Raw genomic sequence first — 14946 nt, forward strand, 5'->3', positions numbered from 1 at the left:
AGGGATGCGGGGCAGGCATCTGGGTCTCCGGTAGCGTTTGTTCCCCGAGCAGAGCGACTTCTGCGGCAAGACCCGAGTGTCGAAGCGGACGCGGCGGGAAGTTAAAGTTTAGGCTGCCGTTACCAACTTTTTGGAAGGAGCCTGCGTCTACTCGGGTGTTGTATTAAGTCATGAACTTTGTTGCTAAGCTGTAAAATACGTTGTGTTATTGGCTATTGTCACTTTATCTGCGCAGCCAGTAGGAGCGAAACTTGCTGTGTGTGCTGGTGGTGCCTGGTACTCCTGTCGTTAAGGGTCTGTCAACGTTTCCATTATTAAACCTCTGTTTTGAAGGATTTATAACTTGGCTTCAGAAGCTCGCTGCAGGCTGAACCTTGGCACCTACCGTGCGCAGCCTAGGAGTTAATTCATTTTCCAAATACAAAATCAGTCTGGCCTTCATATTGCGAGACTGCGAAGAAAACAGAAAGGGGTGGGGCCGAGTTGCTCCTGTAGTTTTGCTTTTGCAGTCCTTTAATAACAAACACACTGAAATCCAGCGAGGAATAAGGTGGTGTAAGGTTTTTTCCGAGCTGCACAAATCTTATCGCAGTTCCGTTGTGCACAGATGTGAACTGGTCCCCGTTCAGCCAGCGCTTGGTGCGGGCCCTTGTGAACTGCAGTAACTGTGGTTAAATAGCTATCGCGCTCAAAACGCGCTTGAGGCGTGGGACGATGATATGTCTTGTACTTCTAAACTTGGCGTTATCTTACTTGTGTATGTCACTTTCCATCTGTGATGCTTGTTTAGTTGGATCATGGTTCCTTGACCCAGTCAGAGGTTCCTAAAATATAGAGTTGAAACCCATTTGTTTCATTGTGGCCTTTAAAATAAGATCGTTTTCATTTTTCTTTTTGCTGAGTTGTGCCACAAAAATATTCTCTCTATTCTGTCTCTTTATATTATTCTCCCCGTTTCTCAAGAATTAAAACGCCTGAATTAAGTTGTATATTTTGTTTAAATGTAAATATAAGCTAATTAGTTTCCAGCTGAATACATGAGCCTCCGCATGTGCTTGCATACAGATGTAGTGAAACAGCTGTCAGTGGCCGGGAGAGTGAGTGGAGCCTCATGCGTGGTGCAATACCTTGTGCAGAGAGGTGTGGCCAGGGCCCATACGTGCCTCTTGTTATGGGTGTCCATGTTGTACTAGTGTATTGACAAACTCAATTAATCGCTGAATATACTAAAAAAGTCAGTGTTGCTTTAATCCAGTTTTCAAAGCGGCTTTTTCTGTTTCATGGTGGACGTGTATTTACCACTGGAAAGGAATTTCTGTGTACTGACGACTGGGAACTCTGGTGAATGGTTTTGTGAGTCATTTCTGATTTACTGGTTAAACAGTTTGCTGAAGCTTTCCTTTGGATAAAGCATGGACAGACTCTTTGTAAGCTCCCGATACCCTTAAAAGTGCACTTTGTGTGCGGGTTAGGAAATTTTGGGTTCAGTCTTGTGTAGGTTTTTTTACAGTTGAGTTCAGGAGTCTTCCTCTGTTGGAACTCACTAGTGTCGGCTGGCGTTTCTTTGTTGCTTTTCTCCTTGTGTAATCTTTTCAACCCCTGCAGAGGGTGTATGTGTGGGTGTCCTTGCACCCCCACACCCCCCTTTCGAAAGGAGATAATTAATTCCTCCAGCAGACAGTGCGTGCGGTGGTAGTGGGTGGGTGCAGGCCAGTAATGAACTGTGCAGTGTGCTCTATGAGGTCTGTGGGCTGTAGGCATGTTTTTTTCTTAACCCTGCACCGAGGAGTAAGAACTTCTATTTCCAAAGTAAAATTAAAGGCACTTCAGACACACTTACAGTTAATATTTCCTGACTTACAGCAGGGTTTATGTGATGCTAGTTAACCAACCTATTTGGATGCTCTCTTGAGCAGCCGTAACTAGAAAATAAGCAGAGCTGTAGAATGACTAACTTATGCATTTCTTCTGAGAAGTTTATTTAAAGTGAAATGTCATCCGACAGCTGTGTTTCTGCTGAAATGTAAGAGTCTTAATGGGAATAATTTCACTCCTGACAGGCCAGCACTGATGCAGGGACAGCAGGAGCCCTGACCCCACAGCATGTCCGAGCTCATTCCTCTCCAGCATCACTGCAGCTGGGAGCTGTTTCTCCAGGGACACTTACACCCTCCGGAGTAGTGACTGGACCGGGGGCTCCATCTTCTCAACATCTCCGCCAGTCTTCATTTGAGATCCCTGATGATGTACCTTTGCCACCAGGTTGGGAGATGGCTAAGACACCGTCTGGACAGAGATACTTTCTTAAGTAAGTAAAACTTGTTTTCAGTTAGCTGTATCTCTGGCGTTTTTTGTTTGGGTTTGTTGTGTTGGGATTTTTGTTTGTTTTTCCCCAGCCTTTGAATTTTACTAAATTTCATTGTGTTTAAAATATATATATTTAAAAACATGCTCCTGATTTTAAGTAGGAGATCCTACCACTTCAGTATTTCTCCTGTATCAACTCTCCACTGTTTCTGAAAACTGTACGGTACTCTCTGAATATTTATCCTATCTTAATCTTAGCTGAAGAATGTTATCCATTATATTTTATACTAAAAATCAGTGAAATGTGCGTAGTGATTTTTAACCATGTGTCTTTTGGAGTTCTCATGCAGGTCAAAATACGTTTTACCTCATTGTTACGACACAGAATTAACTTTAGAAACCATTGTAGTGAGGATATATCATGACTTCTTATTTTTTCTAATGAAGACAATTGTGTAAATATGCAATCTAAACATTTTTGCCTACTCTCCACTCGTGAGGAAATTAATGTGTGTGTGTGTTTGTAGTATTTGGGTCTGTAACTCTTAACTCATCTGCATTCCCTGCTGTGAAAGGGAAATTGCAGAACTTCTAACATTGTTTCATGTTCCTACAGCTGTAGCTTTTTCACACAGTGAAATTAGTATCACCTTTTCTAAAACTGAAGAGGGGTTACACTTGCCAGCCATCTGACACCAGGAAGCATTTTCTTTTATGCTGCATAGTTTTCTAAACCCGCAGGAGCTTGTCCTCCTTTCTGAAAGTGTGCCCACCAAGACATGTAATTGGCCTTCAAATATTTTGGCTATATTTTGACCATTTTATTTAACTGCAAGTTTTTGAGTAATCCATTATATGCCATGTTAAGGTCTGGGAGAGGGGAGGGGCAGCACAATGTGTTATTTATGTAAAACTTGTTGCAGCAAGAAAAACGTATTTATCCCTACCTTTAATGCTAAAACTTTGTCATTAATATTGTGCATTTGATAGAAGTCCTTGAGTTTGTAGCTTCAAAAACAAGTGTACATTGTCTGCGATGAAAATGGAACTTGCAGAACTTCCTAAAACCATTTCTTGCTCCTATGGTAATGGTGTATCTGTATAGAGAAAATAGCAACTGAGAAAAGGTTACAGCAGTTGTCTGACATTATTTGAGCCTGAAAGTTATTTTTTGAAAATAATCGTTCTGTATTAGGAATGCAAAAATCAGCATTAGCTTTAGATCTTGAAGATATGATATTTTCTTCTGTGAAGTTTAACAAATCGGCATATTCTAGAATGTGAGCTCTTCAGTGGGCACGAATAGAATTTCTTTGGAGTTGTGTAAGTTTATGCCATTTGAGAACTGTAGCTCATTGGACCTTGAGGAAAGCACAGTTTGAGTTTTGAAATGAAAAGCAAACTTTGTTTTGACTGTGCTTGTGAGAGCTCTTAAAGAGCAAGTTACGAAGCATGAAAAATAGATACTTGATTTTTAACTTTTACTGTCACAAGTATTTGTTTTTGATAATGCTGTCAATTTTACAGAAAATAGAACAAAGAGATGCAAAATGTTGTCACACTCTTATGATTGATTTTTTTATTTCAGCTGAATGAGGATAATTAAAAAAAAAAGAGTGAAAGATTTGTTCTTGGAAAGCTTTTCTGCAGTTTCATTATTACCACAAAAAAATCTTTTCCTTTTTTTCTGCAAGTTTTTTTGTCCTTTCTTGGTGTCCTGGTATCCATTTCAAAGGGTCAGGTTTCAGCAAGAACAATAAAGAGCTTGAGACTGGAAAGTACACACAAGTCTGGCAAACTCATCTGCATGAGCAAGATCATTTGTTCTCAAACAGACATCCAAAGTAAATGATTGAAAGAGCTGCTAGCTGTGAAGGATGTGTCTTGAAGGGGAAAGGAGTGGAAACAAACCAGGTCGTTAGGAAGAAAAATAAAGGCTGTACTTTTTGAACCTCTCCCTGCTGGGTCACATGCTGACCTTGGGAGATTTTAAACAGCTTAATGGGCTGTTTTCTTTTGGCTTTCCTTGGGAGATGCTGTGGTTTGGGAGAGTCTAATGAGGACACTTTTTAAAGGCTCTGTTCACACTTGAAGAGCATTTGTTGTTCCTAGGTTGTTGGTTAATACTATCTACAGGTGAGATCCACCAACTTAGTAGGAGTTCATACGAGCAAAATATTTGCATTGTATGTTTAGGGAGTCCAGAGAAATGTAAGAATTATTTTTGAGAAGCTTGCCTCTGTGTTGAGTGACAAGTTCTATCTCATACCTACAAGCCTTTGAAACTCACGTCTTGTCTAGTTATACATAGACAAGATTTGCTTGAAGCGTGAGTGCTAGGATTCCTGATGCTAAAGACATTTAATGTGGTTCCTTCAACCATAGGCAGATTTTTGGTGTCTCTTCCAAGTATCCAGCTTTTTTGTTTGATTGGCTGCATTGCTCTTTGTTTCCATTTGCTCTGTTCTGTAGCCACTCCATGACAGATCTAGAGATCTTTGCAGAATAGGTAACAGTATTAGATTTTTTCCAGATGTCAGTAAGCCTTATGGTTATAGTTATCATAATATACTACAGTGCAAATGGAATAATACAAAATTGAGTACTATGCTTAAGAATTCATACAGTCTGGAATATAGTCACTTCTACTAAGCACTGCAAGTGTAGTAGTTTGCGCAGAGGAATGAAAATAGCGTGTATGGGAGAGAAAATACTTGTCCATAGATAGATACACACACGGATTTACGTTGCCAGATACGTACACACCACGTGTGTCCATACTGTCAAAAGAGGGTGAGAAGTGGTAGTGTGAGGTCTGGACCAGAACTACTCTCGTAAATCAGTCTGTCATCTAGATAAATAGACCCCTTTGTGTATCAGTGCCCACCATATCGTTTGCCAGAATTCCGCTCGTTAGTGTGCACCTCGCTGTTATGAGTAGGGCTCCTGAGTGTACTTTTCAGTTAGTGAAAATGCAGATGATTTTTGGCCAGTGAGTTAAGACATGCTTGCTATATAGCTGATAAAACTAGTAACTGTTTTTTACTGAAACTGCTACTTAAATAGAACTCCTGAGAGAAGCCTTGCCTGGTTAGTGAGTGGTCATGTCTGAGTCATCTCAGCATGGCTGTGCGGTACGCTTGAGCCCAGTCTCAAACAAGCAGTAAAAAAGATTTGCTTGGTTCGTGTGGTGATGTCAACTGCATTGCTTTTTAACCACTTCCTGTTAGCCAGCTGCTGGTTGACATTTCAGTGAACTATGGAGAAAGATAGAGGATCGCTCTCTAGGCAAAAGATAATATGCCATGGGAGTAGCAGACAACAACTTGCAGAAAGGAAAAAATATGTTTTGCTCAATTTTAGAGTTACTCCTGTATTATTTTAACTTAGTGTTATGCTTTTAATTCTTACAAAGCTTGTGTAATACCTCTTCTCATTTTGTAGTGTGAGGAAAAGTTAACTGATTGTCCAGAAAACAAGTCTTGTGATTATTTTTCCTACAGGAAGTAGTTCTTGCAAGCAGTTTATCAACAACTTCCTATTTTTTTCTGTGAAGGTTGAATGACTTCCTGAAGGAGGCCAAGGTGGTTTTCATTAGTATCTGTGGGTGCATTTGAGGTGTTTACCCATCTGGTAGAAACCTTAAAAACAGATCGCTGTTACACGTTTCTTATGTGCTTTATACAGAGGTATGGCTTTGGATGTTGTGAAACCAAATTCTTTTAAGATAACAGGGAAGTTCGTTGGTACGTTTTTGTTCTTTTTTTCTTTCCTCTTGTATCACACAGGAAAAATATGCAGCGATGCTGTTAAATTTATTTTGTGTCCCGTTTTTTGCCCCTTACTGGAACCACCCGCTACACCAACATCGTCTGCTCCCCTTCCTTCTCCTTTCCTCCCCATCCCACCAAAGTAACCTTAATCTTCCAGGATAGAAGGCGTTTATTGTAAAAACTGCTGCCATGGTTGTGTATTTTACTGAATACCTTAATTTTCTGGGGAAGTGCATATTCAGAATCATCAGTTCACATGAGTTCTTGTGTTTGTGGGACTATAGTTCAGGCTAATTTGTCTAAGAGAGCTGCATTGTTGGAAACCAAAACTGATGGGTTTGTCCGCTTTTTTGTGCTTTTCATACTCCAAAGCAATTGAAGATTTTTCTGTTTGGTAAATTTTGTTTGTGATATGTCAAATTAAGATCGATGAACTAAAAACAAAACCCATGAAATTTGTGCATGGGAAAATGGGCACTGTCAGTTCCAGAACACAGCTGGAGGAAAGAAATATTAGTTGAAACACCCTTAAAGCATTCCCTGTATGTTTTTGGCAACTTAAGGTTTTTTTTGGTCTTGGAAGATAGCCATGGTACTACTAAGTGTATATCTTTCCTTCTACCTTCTTACTTGAAGAGTCTTGCAAAAGAAGAGTGATACAAACTATTTTGGATTTGCAATTGGAAAGATTTCCACTTCTTTGGAAGGGTGGAGGAAGAATAGGGGCAAACCTGCCTTATTTGTGTTGGCACTGAGTCAGAGATGGGAGGAGGGTGAGAGTGCATCTTTAGCCCTCTGAATTCAGAGAACTCAGCCGGCTTAGTGGGTGGGCATCGGAGAAAGCAGTGGCATGCAGTGCTTTCCTTGTATTTAGCTTTGCTTAAGAAAAATTGCAAAAGATGGTATTCATGCATCCATTCAACACCCTGCCATGCAAGGGATTTTGTAAGACTCTTCAAGTAGCAGTTTAATAGATGTGATTTCAGGTAGACCAAAAACAATACCCTGTGGTTTTCACTAATATGTTTCCCTTTTATTTATAAGCATATTGGCATTTGACATCTTCAGAAGAAAATAGAACTGGGGAAAGATAGAGGATCTGTGGCAGTTAGTTGTAAGTTAATAATTATCTCTGAGGATTTTCTTTTTTTAAGTAATCTGTTAATCTATATCTTCCTTTCTCCCACAGGTTTTGCCTTTCAATATATCTCTCATGAAAATAATCCTCGTGCTTTATAGTGTCTGAATCGGTGCCTGTTGAAATCTTTCCATAAACTCTAAAAAGCACTAGATTAAACCTCTACCGAGAGCTTCTAATACTTTAAGGGAGTGCGTGCCAGCTGTAGAAAATATAATGTGGATCTAATTCTGACAAATCTCAATGGGATCTGAAGATATATGCAGTGGAGAGAGAAAGCAGTGGCATACTCGAAAAAATAAGGTTGTGTTAATGCAGTGTTCATTAAGGAGGATAAATATTGTTGTTTCAAGTCACAAACATATGAAACTAAACAATTCAACTTCCCTTATAGAATTGGTCAAAATCACTTCTGGTTTAGGTGCTGAGAACATGGGTGTAGTTTTGGTTTATATGCTGTAAATGCCTGCTACTGTTTTACAGCAAGGCTTTCCTACCTCCTGAATCACATTTGAGATCAGTTTTATCTTATTGTTGTCTGAAAACTTTGTATTATATTGAAAGCTAAAATTGTGACCGAGATCTTTCTTAACTAGTCTTTTATAATGGGAAATCTTAGTCTCTCTGATCAGTGATGAGAAGAGGCTTTTGATGAAGGTTTAATCAGCATTTAATCTTCAAAAAAGATGCTTCTGCAGTTCTGCTTATTAAACATTTTGTCATGTCACATTTGGTTAAAAGTGGTAGCATCAAGTTCTGTGGGAGCAATTATGCTGCTGTGGAACCAATTCTGTTTTCTCAGGTCTTGACCTCTTCTAAAGACAAACAAGGATTTGGTATAAATCAAGATGAGTGTCGTCTGGACTCTCTTATCCTTTCGCCTTTCTTCTTCTGTATGTTGAAGATGGCAAAGAATTATAGCCGTTTTTTTTTAATAGTCATCTGGTTTGTAGCATGGGGTAATCTGCAACCCATCAGTCACATCATGGAAATTCCTACTCGATAGAAAGCAGTAAAATAGTAAGAGGATGTTAATGTGAAAGTTCCCGTGAAAGTCAGACAAACACGACCCCACCAATTTTTGCAAAAAATACTTATGATGGGGAAAGGCAATTGAACTGATCCATGACATATGTGGGTAAAATCAAACCTATTTTTACACTCATTATAACTCTCATACCTTTCCTCTTCTGGAAATGAAAAAAATCAGTAGCTTTAAAATTCCAAATATAAAACCTCCCTTTTATAGTTTCCTCAGTTTCCCTTTGCAATTGTGGCACAACAGCTGCAAATTTTTAAAAGTTGACACAGAGCAAGCAAAGTGGATTTTGCACTCAGGTTATCCATCTCTCAGAGAAAGTAACTTATTAGCACTGGGAATGCTGAAACATTTAAGTGCGGGACCTAAATAGGGTCACGTGTGAAGTTAAGACTTCTGGTCTGCTCCCAAAGAAACATTTTCACCTATCGGACATAAGCAGTTACTGGATGACGCCCAGGAGCGCAAGATGTGTTACCCAGGGCTGAGGTACAAGATGAATTGTTAAAACTAGTCTGAAATTAACTACAAGCAATTTAGTTTGGGCTCTTGATTAAAACTAGACACCCCACCCCCTGCAGCCAACCGAAGAAAAAACCAAAAATGAGGTAAACAGTTAGAGAGAGCTGTCAGCCAAAACTGGAGATGTTTCTCTTCTTTTTATATGTGGCCAGACCACGGCATTTGTTTGTCTTCATAGCTGGGAACAAGTCAAGATGATGTAATTAGATTTTAGTTTAACCTTTTGAAACTGATAGCTACTCATTCTAATTCTGTGTCATATTTTTATAAATTCCAACATATTTGCATTTATAGTTTGTGCAATCCAAACATACACGTGCAGTAAAACTCATTAACGGTGGAACTCACTAACGTTCACGATTTGCATAAAGGTTCCTTCCTTTAAGTGTGGGTTTTTTTTTTCCTTCCCCCCCAAACAAGCTGCACATGATTATGTAAACCCTAAAATTTAAGTGACTCAGTTTCTCTCGTAAATTCTGAAGGAAAAAGTCACTTGGCTGAATGAAGGAAATCTTCAGGAGGTTTCTATGAGCAGCAGTCCTCTGGTGGGTGCCCCTTAGGACATGGGCAGGACACCATGTAGTTGACCAGGAGAAAGACACAGAATTGTCTGTGGGGAAGATCTGAGAGCCTGGGGGTTAGCATAACGTGAAACAGAGTTCTTGGGAGGAGACTGTGTTGGAATGTTCACAGATAGATGCTGTGTTACGGCAGGACATGCTCTCACAAATGGCTTGCTAAAAACCTCGTCATGATGTAAAGCTGTATTGAAAAATTTACCAGATTAGCTATATTTTTTTGTTTAGTGTTTAAATAGGAATCTAGAGCATGGGGATGGGGGGGAATCAGTCTTTATTATGAAAATAGTACCTACTAGTAAATAAAACTGGTGTTTTATTTGAAGAATGGGTTTTTGGAAGGTGTGACTAAGCTGCATCGCTGTGTCATGGAGCGCTTCTTGAAATCTGTTCTCTGGGATTCACTCTGCTGGTCTTGTAACTGGCTTTTAACTAAGTTACTTCAGGCTGCGTTTCAGGCAAGTATAACTAGGTTTTCTAAGTTGCTGAGTAAGTCAAGTTAATAATGTAAAGCTGCCTTGTAAAGTAGGACTTTTACGAGTATACTGCCTGTCAGTCATGCCAGTTGCTACGGAAACAAAGCTGTCTTGAAAACAGTCTTGGACTTTGCTTCAATTTCACTAATGAGACTTTGCTGTGTCATAGTGAAAGGCCAGATCCCTTTTGGTGAGTCTCTGACATGCTGTTTGGTAACTTAGCTCAGTGTTAGTGGTTGAGTTTAGTTATTGATTATTACATTGAGGTTGTGGAGCCAGTTCTTTTGTGCTGAACTGTTCTATAGGAGAGTTAAGTAAAGGTCATTCACTGTTGCTATTTTATCTCCAGTGGGTTCTGATTTATGGAGAGCTTTGTTGGAAATCTGTCTGCATTACACAAGTTTATTTAAATCTTGTTACCACTCAAGGATGCCTTTCCATTTCTGATTACCTGTTGTAACTGAAATACTAAGTAAACTTTTTGCCTTTTCCAGGTATATTGTAAAATCAGGCATTTACAATGTAATAAAACATCTGAAAGCAATAAGTTGTATGAGCAAAACGGAATTCTTTGGGTAAAAGAAACGCAACTTGCAGGTATACTTTCTCACAGGATCTCACGTCTCAATTTTTTTTTCATTTGTTCTTCCTGTTCGAAAAACTTAGAATGTGGGCAAGTCCTGTGCAATTACTTTCATACCAACACTTACATAGTCTCTTTAGAGTAGTGAGAAATAGAGTAAAAGAGAAATTTCCTTCCACTTTTACTAGCTATGCTGATTGGATAGTTAATATAGTTGGCAGACCTAAATATCCAATGCACACGTAATTCAGCGCGATTTTCGTTTTGTTGACAAAACCTGTGCCATTGTCAGAGTAACAAGCTTTGCATGAGTTAAGGATATAAAATGAGATATACTTCAAAAGGCGTATTATGATGTATGAAAGGCTGTTACAAAGAAAAGGTAAAAGGGCTTGGAAGCACGTTCTGTGCCCAACTTTATAGTTGTTTTTTGTATATGTATGAAAAACATATTTGTGGAAAAAAGGTAATACTGTGCTTTAACCCGAGTTTAGGTGCCCCTTGACTTCTGTGCTGGCCTTTGGGTCAGGATGAATTATAGTCATTTAACAATTAAAAGTTTTAAATACTTCCAGTCTTCAGCGAAAACTCTTAATAGCACAATCCATAATTACGGGGCTTTGTACACATGAGCCTGACCACGCTAAAACTGCCTGTGTTCTAGTTTGTGTGTGGATCGATTTTTGAGAGCTTTTTGTAACGCTGCTGTTGACACCATTACATGTGTGTTACCAGAGCAGAGCTGTGTTCCAGTTTCTTACCTTCTGTCCCTAAATGCATCCATGCTTCACTTCCATCCGTGTATGGAATTTAAACTCTTGTAGCCAGTGAGTTTACCATTTGGACTGAAGTAAGTGTTCCCTTTCATAACTGGTCTTTCAGGTTTTCACTTCTTACAGGAATCTTAATCCGAAACTATTCTAAAGAGGACTTAAGATGTTGAGACCAAATAATTACTAGGAACAGAGGACAGGAACTTTCAGATTTGTATTATTAGGAAAACTGTTATAATGTGTATTCTTGTGGGGTTTTGGTTTTGTCTTTTTTGGTGTGTGTGGTTTTTTGGGGTTTTGGTTTATTTATTTTTTTTTTTACCATAATGACTAATAACTGGGGAAAAAAAAAATCTATTGGATATTTCACAATATCCTGATAATTTAGTCACTGGCTAGGTGTAAGGAAGAGAAAATGTGAAAGAGGCCTTAGCATAAACACTTAAGAATTAACATTTTAGTATCCCTATTAACAAGGTCAAAAGAAGTCTTCATTACATTATTAAAAATAAATAGGTTGCAGTTCAAATTTGCCCCCATTTTTTATTGTGCTGTTAGAGGGATCTTGACAGGATCAGCTTTTGTTTTATAGAAATTTTTTGAGGAACTTGGACAGTTTATTATTTTCTTAATGAATTAAATGTCACTTGTACATGGAAATGTCTCCAGGAAAACTGCATCTTAGTTAAGTTTCATAGTTGTGGTACCCTTTTTCCAACTTGTGGTTTTAAGGTTGCATTGGAATAGGGAGAGGGAAAGCAGAAGGGGGACTTGGGCCTTTTTTTTTTTTTTCCTTCTGGTGCAACTCTTTCTGTGGCTTTTACTCAGGGCTACAATTTGAATCCTGTTTATGTGTGTGAACTTTAATTGATTCCTCCAGTCTGCAATCCTATTGGAGCAGAAGTGTAGACCCTGGTCTGTGCCAAGTTTTGCCCTTTTAAGATGGCCTCAAATGCTCTGGGAAACTGAAGGGGGAGGATTTAAAGTGCTTTCTAAGTAACAGCTAACTTACTAAATGGTTGAGGGAGTTGAAATAAAATGAAATTTGCTGACTTTTAAAATAAATTTATGGGAAGAAGTCTTTTGTCCTTACAAGAAGCCATTGAGCTCTTCTTCTGTACATGAAGAACAAGTTTGTTTGTATGGAATTTATTTGAAATACAGAAGAATCTGATTCTGATGCTTCTTGCTTTGCTAGAATCTGCACATAAGTTGCCTATAACTTTGTAAATTTTTTAATGTGAAAGATATACGCAAACTTACAGTTTTGCTATTGAATGATGCTTTTACTTCATAAGCAGCTGAAGTAACTGTTTTCAATTTCTACAGATAAATGTATTTGATTGCTTAGCTAGAGTTGTGGTATGAAGTTAGCAGAGCTTAGAATAGTTACATGCCCACTGTCGATTAACATATTCCAGCCTCACCTACCATATACTTTGTCTCTCGTCATTTAGTCAAACAGTGAGATACAGCTTCTGTAAAAGTAGATACACAAGTTCTTTTATTGTATAGGATGCTGTTCAGTTCTGGAGTTCCAACAAACTGTTTTACTGCAGAAAAATAAATAAGGTGCAAATTCTGGTAGCGATTACTTGATCAAACTGATGAGTCCAAAAAGAGAAAGTTTTATTGAATGAAGATACACAGACTGCAGTGCAGTAGCAACTGAGGTGTCACATTGTGCATCATTAAACAATATTCTCATTTGCATTTCATCAGGACTAGTAGCTTTTCATTTAGGTTAGAACTTGAATACTGTTGGAGGCAGTATTTCTGCTAAAGAAAAAGCATTTATTTGTCAGAGCTGTTAGGCTGTTTAGCTCATGCTCCTGCCAGGCATTTTAGGTCAGCTGAGAATTTCTGATCTGTTATCCCTCTATTGGATCCTGAGGAGCCAATATTTGGCTTTTGGTGGACATAGCAAGGATGAGCTGCAGTGTCAGATGATAATGTTGTGTTGTTTCACGTAGGTATCTTTGTGTAATACATTTAAGGTATGCTTACAATGATTAGGTGAAGGGAGAAATTCAGAAGGTGACGGATGGTTGGAGATAAAAAAAAAAAAACAGGATTACTGGCAGTAGGGAGGCAGCAGAAGTAGCTATACTGTTCTCCCTAAGTCTTCACCTGCTGTTGTTGATAAGATTTTCAATTCTAGAACCTATCAACTGCTGGGCCCTGCCAGCTCTACTATTCTATGAGATCTTGTTAGCAGCGTCTCATTAGACTGTCCATATTGATTCAAAGCAAGTGCTGTCCATACCAATATCTTGTTGCCAGAGGTGATGAGCAAATTTCTTGGAAAGACTAAGAACTGGGCAAGCATATGTGAATACTCTCTCTGAGAACCGTCCCAGCTTCCAGCTGTCCTCAAAGACTTGTGCTTTCTCCCCTTGAAGCCATAGAAACTTTCAGCATCTGCTGCATGCTCTGGCAAGAAGTAGCACTGGTTGTCTATCCACTGCATGAAGGAAAGCCTTCGTTCTGTTTTAAGCTTGGATTCCACCAGCTTCGTTTAGTGGTGCCCAGTTTTTATTTTGGAAGTGACAGTGAACAGTTCATGTGTGTCCCTTCTGCTCAAGATTGATATCTTTTCTTCTGGAAATTGCCTCTTTTGAAACTTGTAGAGGCCTAACCTGCTGGGTCTTCCTGGGATAGAAGCTTTTTCCAGTGATCTCTGCAGCCCTTCTCTAAGCCTTTCCCAGTTTTTGTTATTTTTTCGGGTGAAAGGTTAAGAATCTTTTAAAATGTCTGCCATTCTGAACCTTTTCTCTAAAAAAATAAAATAAAAAACCCCAATTCATTCCTTCTGCTGCTTGTCCTTTCACTCAGTATACTTTTAATTTTCTTACAGTTAGCAGTTGACCGGGAGTAAATTTGTGTCGTTGGGAAGCTTTGTGATGGTGCTGCTCTTGTTCTTGCATAGACCCTAGTGTACAGGCCCCTGTGGAAGTGGACCAGAGGCCGACATCTGGTGCAAAAGGTGCTGATATCTCCCTTCTGGGTTTTTTTGTGGGGGGTTTTGGGTGATTTTGAAGGGGTTTTTTCTTTTTTTTTTTTTTTATTTCTTTCTGGTACCTGTTCACGTCATATCCAGACCTGTCCTTATCCTGTGGTTGCTGATTAGTTTTGATTTTAAAAACAACACTTGCTGTTCCTAATCAAATACCTTAGTCATTTGTTTCTGGAACTTAATGCCTGCTATGATTGCTCTGTCTCCAGAAGCTGAGCCTTCTGCATGAACTTTGGGGTGCAAATACTTGTTGGTGCATTCACCTTGAAAGATAAGGGTCATCTGCATTTCCTTCCAGCTTACGTCTGGGAGCTGCTCCAACAATACAGAAGTATGCTGGTATGATAAAATGATGCTGTGTGTGTCACTAAAAAATCCAAGAGAGATTAATTTCTAGAATAAAATACATTATCTTATGGCTGCTAGTACCACATGTATATAGCTTTTTGACTGAATGAATATGTCAGTGGAGAAGGAAGCAGTGCCAGGGTATTTGGAAGACAGGTTTTGTTTTATCGCATAGTTGGTTCCAGCAATGCTGAAAGAATGTCGATCTCCACGTTGTTTTGGAACTGTCATTTCATATTCTACTTTAAAATTTGGTTACAAAATAACTTCATGCGTTGCTTCCTCGTGTCTCAGTATCAGATGTTTACACCATATTTTTCTGTGTCGTCCAGTATGTCTTTTGACAGTTCAGTAACCAAACGTATTTGGCTCTCCAGATTTCTGAGTTTGATT

At 38.9% G+C, this 14946-nt stretch overlaps 1 protein-coding gene across 1 annotated transcript in view; it reads left to right on the top strand.

Moving 5' to 3' along the window:
• Positions 1-2054: 2054 nt before the first annotated feature.
• YAP1 (Yes-associated protein 1) overlaps positions 2055-14946 on the top strand; it is a gene marked incomplete at its 5' end in the record, with an annotated part of 84787 nt that continues 71895 nt past the window's right edge. Inside the window, 1 exon segment of the mRNA XM_010140020.1 lies at positions 2055-2308. Coding sequence (XP_010138322.1) covers positions 2055-2308 — 254 coding nt within the window.

Source organism: Buceros rhinoceros, unplaced genomic scaffold, assembly GCF_000710305.1.
Source record: "Buceros rhinoceros silvestris isolate BGI_N320 unplaced genomic scaffold, ASM71030v1 scaffold1440, whole genome shotgun sequence".
Taxonomy (NCBI): Eukaryota; Metazoa; Chordata; class Aves; order Bucerotiformes; family Bucerotidae; genus Buceros; species Buceros rhinoceros.